The sequence below is a fragment of the Littorina saxatilis genome, linkage group LG6, assembly GCF_037325665.1.
Source record: "Littorina saxatilis isolate snail1 linkage group LG6, US_GU_Lsax_2.0, whole genome shotgun sequence".
NCBI classification, from domain to species: domain Eukaryota; kingdom Metazoa; phylum Mollusca; class Gastropoda; order Littorinimorpha; family Littorinidae; genus Littorina; species Littorina saxatilis.
In genome coordinates this window covers 3,135,950-3,140,949 of record NC_090250.1, presented here as the reverse complement: position 1 = coordinate 3,140,949, position 5,000 = coordinate 3,135,950, and the positions used below count along the sequence as shown (strand labels likewise).

Sequence of the window (5,000 nt, the reverse complement as noted above, 5' to 3'; positions counted from 1 at the left end):
TGTATTCCTCTCTCTCTCTCTGTATTCCTCTCTCTCTCTTTCTCTCTCTCTCTGTATTCCCCTCTCTCTCACTATCTCTCTCTCTCTCTCTCTCTCTCTCTCTCTCTCTCTCCCTCTCTCTGTATTCCTCTCTCTCTCGCTCTCTGTAGTTTTTGGATGATCTTGTTAGTATCCTCCAGTAATACAACCGTTCTAAGGAATCTCGCCATATATTTGTATAAATCATTTCGGAGACTGAATTTGATGCCAGATTCGAGTATGCCTATGCATATACTCTTACTGTCTGCTGTATTGTGAATTATTTGATGTTGTATGATTCATCATGTTTGATGTTATTTATGTATTTATTCGTATTTATACTTTTCTTTTCGTTTCACACCCCTTCATGTGGGGATATGGCCTTAATAAATAAACCATCCATCCATCTCTCACTCTCTCCATCTCCGCCATCCAATTATGCTTACGCTAACTCCCTGCAATTTAATCTGTCTATCTTGCCCTCGTACTAGTCTTTGTTTGTACACGCCCCCGTTCTCCCATACCCAAGTGAGTGTCTTTTTACGTGTCTGATTTGACGTTGTTTCCGTACACGCCGCCGTTCCCCCATACCCAAGTGAGTGTCTTTTTAGGTGTCTGATTTGACGTTGTTTCCGTACACGCCCCCGTTCCCCCATACCCTAGTGTGTGCCTTTCTAGGTGTCTGATTTGACGTTGTTTCCGGACACCCCCCCCCGTTCCCGCTTTCCCCTGTGTGTGTCTTTCGAGGTGTCTGATTTTGGTTGAAACAATTTTATTCAGAAAATTACAAATAACAATGCCGCATACAATCAAATTAACAAATGGAGCACAACAAGCAAAGCTTATACCCGTGCTCTTAAAAGCAATGTAATAATCTGATTTTACGTTGTTCTCCATTTTGTGGGCAGATTCGACACGTCTTCTCTTGATCGGTAAGACTGGGAGCGGTAAAAGCTCGTCTGGCAACACCATATTCGGGGGAGAGCATTTCGACACGTCATCAGACTACGGGTCTGCCACCTTCCACTGTTCCCATTACACCGGTGTTTACCATGGAACGGAGCATTCCGTCACGGTAAGCTTAGAACTCGACATTTGTACATTCAGTCAATACTTCACCTCTCTGTCTGTCTGTCTGTCTGTCTGTCTCTCTTTCTCTCTCTCTCTCTCTCTCTCTCTTTCTCTCTCGCTTACTCTCTCTCTCTCTCTCTCTCTCTCTCTCTCTCTCTCTTGTTTTAAATGTCTCGCGAAGCTGTACCCTTTACCCCAACCAATCCCTGAAAACGAAATGAATCTTCGTGTTTATTTAATGAAATGACAAAGCGCCTCTCTCTCTGTCTCTGTTTCTCTGTCTCTGTCGGTCTGTGTGTCTTTTTGTCTGTGTATCTGTCTGTCTGTCTCCCTCTCTGTCTCTGTCTCTGTCTCTGTCTCCCTCTCTGTCTCTGTCTCTGTCTCTCTCTGTCTCTCTCTCTGTCTCTGTCTCCCTCTCTGTCTCTGTATCTGTCTCTGTCTCTGTCTCTCTCTCTCTCTGTCCCCCTCTCTGTCCCCCTCTCTGTCTCTGTCTCTCTCTCTCTCTGTCTCTCTCTGTCTCTGTCTCTCTCTCTGTCTCTGTCTCCCTCTCTGTCTCTATTTCTGTCTCCCTCTCTGTCTCTGTCTCTCTCTCTCTCTGTCTCTGTCTCTGTCTCCCTCTCTGTCTCTGTCTCTGTCTCCCTCTCTGTCTCTGTCTCTGTCTCTGTCTCTGTCTCCCTCTCTGTCTCTGTCTCTGTCTCCCTCTCTGTCTCTGTCTCTCTCTCTTATTGTTCGGCGCTTTTTTTCAGTCTCCCTTTTTGTATTTTCATTTATTTAATTAGTATCATTATTATTTTCATTGTCATTATAAGTTGAATTCTTTAAGAGAGTCCAAAAACATCCAAGGGTCGGGAGGAGAAGACAGGGTCGGTCGGGAAACCGGAAACACTGATTTTTTTGTATAGGCCTAATGTTCCTCTCTCTATCGCAGGTAATGGACACACCTGGCCTACTGGACACGGAGACGTCAGACGAAGACACTGGCGTCATCATCGTCAAAGCCGTGATCAACATGCATCCCGGGCCTGACGCGGTGCTCTACGTCATCGGACAAGGCAAGTACACACGTCAGGACTTCGACGCCTACGAACGATTCAAGAAGCTGTTTGGCGCTGAGGTCGTCAGCCACATGATCCTCATCTTCACCGGGGGCGACATCTTCCGACAGGAAGATAAGAACTTTGAGGAAGTGCTGGTCAAAGCTCCAGAGAATCTAAGGACCGTCGTCAGGGAATGCGGGGAGAGGTACGTCGTCTTCAACAACAAATCTCATCACCCAGAACAAGTCCAGCGCCTTCTTAACAGTGTCACCGCCCTCGCGGAGAAGAACGCCTACCAGCCCTACAAGCTGACCAACTACAGCACGGTAGGGGATACGCTGGAGAACGAAGTGAAGGAGCGACTGAGGGACTTCAAACAGGCAGAGACGGAGAAGCTGGAAGAGGTCCGATCCAAGCTCCTAGCCCAGGCCATGGAAACGCAACTCAACTTGGAGAACGAACGCGAACAGCTCCGCCGCCAGAAAGAACAGGAGGCGGAAGAGCTGAAGAAGGAGAAAGAGGTGCACGAAGCCATGAAGGCCAAGGAACGCCAGGAACAAATCCAGGAGTGGGAGAAGCTGGAGCAGCGAGAGAAGAAGGTGAAGAGCTTGGAGAGCATCGCCACGGCCATGCACGTCGTTGAGGAGATCGGCCAGCTGGTCCACAACATCGGCAGGGTCTGTGTCAACACCTACAACTGCGCTCAGACGGCCGACAAAGCCGACTTGTCGAGCCGGTGCCGGTGCCGGGCCATCAACACCCGTCAATCCTACGGCCGTTCTTGCAGCGGTCCGGCGGACGACGTCCAGAAAGCGGTGGAACGGATCGGAGTTCAGTCCATGACTCGCAGTCGTGGGGCCAACCGCAACTCAGCGATCGACCGTCGCCGTAGTGGATATTACCAGCAGAACATCCCAGATTAAAGAGGCTGCCAACGTTCAAACTTTCAGAATAAAAAAACAAGAAAGGTAAGTCGTTGGAACGTTTGTTGTTGACAACACAATACGTTACATTCACAGATATTTCGACCCAGCGGTCTTTTAGGTGCACAGACAGACACATACTAATTAAACAGAAAAGTACCTATGTGGCAAAAAGTGCAGCCGCTTGCGGAGAAGACACAATCGATGCAATCTTTTTCTGTTTGATTAGTATTTGATTGTCTGTTTAATTAGCATTTGATTGTCTGTTTAATTAGTATTTGATTGTCTGTTTGATTAGTATTTGATTGTCTGTTTAATTAGCATTTGATTGTCTGTTTAATTAGTATTTGATTGTCTGTTTAATTAGTATTTGATTGTCTGTTTAATTAGTATTTGATTGTCTGTTTAATTAGTATTTGATTGTCTGTGCACCTAAAAGACCGCTGGGTCGACATATCTGTCAATGTAACGTATTGTGTTGTCAACAACAAACGTTCCAACAACTTACCTTTCTTGGGTTTTTTTATTACCAGCAAGGCATTCCTTTAGGATGAAACACACTTGTTCCAACCTAGTCATGATATAGTGAAACCCCCTTTTGAAGACCCATCGATTTTAAAGGCTCCCTTCCCTCACTTTCAGGACCTTTTTATTCTCAGATTTTCTGTTCAAAATCTCTGTACATTTACCCTCATTTAAAGACTCCCTTCCCTCCCTTTTAAGACCATTTTTTCTCAGATTTTCTGTTCAAAATCTCTGTACATTTACCCTTATTTTAAGACTCCCTTCCCTCCCTTTTAAGACCATTTTTTCTCAGATTTTCTGTTCAAAATCTCTGTACATTTACCCTCATTTTAAGACTCCCTTCCCTCCCTTTTAAGACCATTTTTTCTCAGATTTTCTGTTCCAAATCTCTGTACATTTACCCTCATTTTAAGACTCCCTTCCCTCCCTTTTAAGACCATTTTTTCTCAGATTTTCTGTTCAAAATCTCTGTACATTTACCCTTATTTTAAGACTCCCTTCCCTCACTTTTAAGACCATTTTTTCTCAGATTTTCTGTTCCAAATCTCTGTACATTTACCCTCATTTTAAGACTCCCTTCCCTCCCTTTTAAGACCATTTTTTCTCAGATTTTCTGTTCCAAATCTCTGTACATTTACCCTCATTTTAAGACTCCCTTCCCTCACTTTTAAGACCATTTCTTCTCAGATTTTCTGTTCAAAATCTCTTTACATTTACCTTCATTTTAAGACTCCTTTCCCTCACTTTCAGGAACTTTTTTTCTCAGATTTTCTGTTCAAAATCTCTGTACATTTACCCTCATTTTAAGACTCCTTTCCCTCCCTTTTAAGACCATTTTTTCTCAGATTTTCTGTTCAAAATCTCTGTACATTTACCTTCATTTTAAGACTCCCTTCCCTCCCTTTTAAGACCATTTTTTCTCAGATTTTCTGTTCAAAATCTCTGTACATTTACCCTCATTTTAAGACTCCCTTCCCTCCCTTTTAAGACCATTTTTTCTCAGATTTTCTGTTCAAAATCTCTGTACATTTACCCTCATTTTAAGACTCCTTTCCCTCACTTTCAGGAACTTTTTTTTCTCAGATTTTCTGTTCAAAATCTCAGTACATTTACCCTCATTTTAAGACTCCTTTCCCTCCCTTTTAAGACCATTTTTTCTCAGATTTTCTGTTCAAAATCTCTGTACATTTACCCTCATTTTAAGACTCCTTTCCCTCCCTTTTAAGACCATTTTTCTCAGATTTTCTGTTCAAAATCTCTGTACATTTACCCTCATTTTAAGACTCCCTTCCCTCCCTTTTAAGACCATTTTTCTCAGATTTTCTGTTCAAAATCTCTGTACATTTACCTTCATTTTAAGACTCCTTTCCCTCCCTTTTAAGACCATTTTTTCTCAGATTTTCTGTTCAAAATCTCTGTACATTTA

General features: G+C 43.3%; 1 protein-coding gene across 1 annotated transcript in view; it reads left to right on the top strand.

Annotated features, from left to right (window-relative positions):
- Positions 1–4,397, top strand: part of LOC138968311 (GTPase IMAP family member 4-like) — a 16,440-nt gene extending 12,043 nt beyond the window's left edge. Inside the window, exons 3-4 of the mRNA XM_070340869.1 lie at positions 927–1,093; positions 2,018–4,397. Of these exons, the coding sequence (XP_070196970.1) occupies positions 927–1,093; positions 2,018–3,049 (1,199 nt within the window). The 3' untranslated portion in view covers positions 3,050–4,397. The remainder of the gene's footprint in view (positions 1–926; positions 1,094–2,017) is intronic.
- Positions 4,398–5,000: the final 603 nt, after the last annotated feature.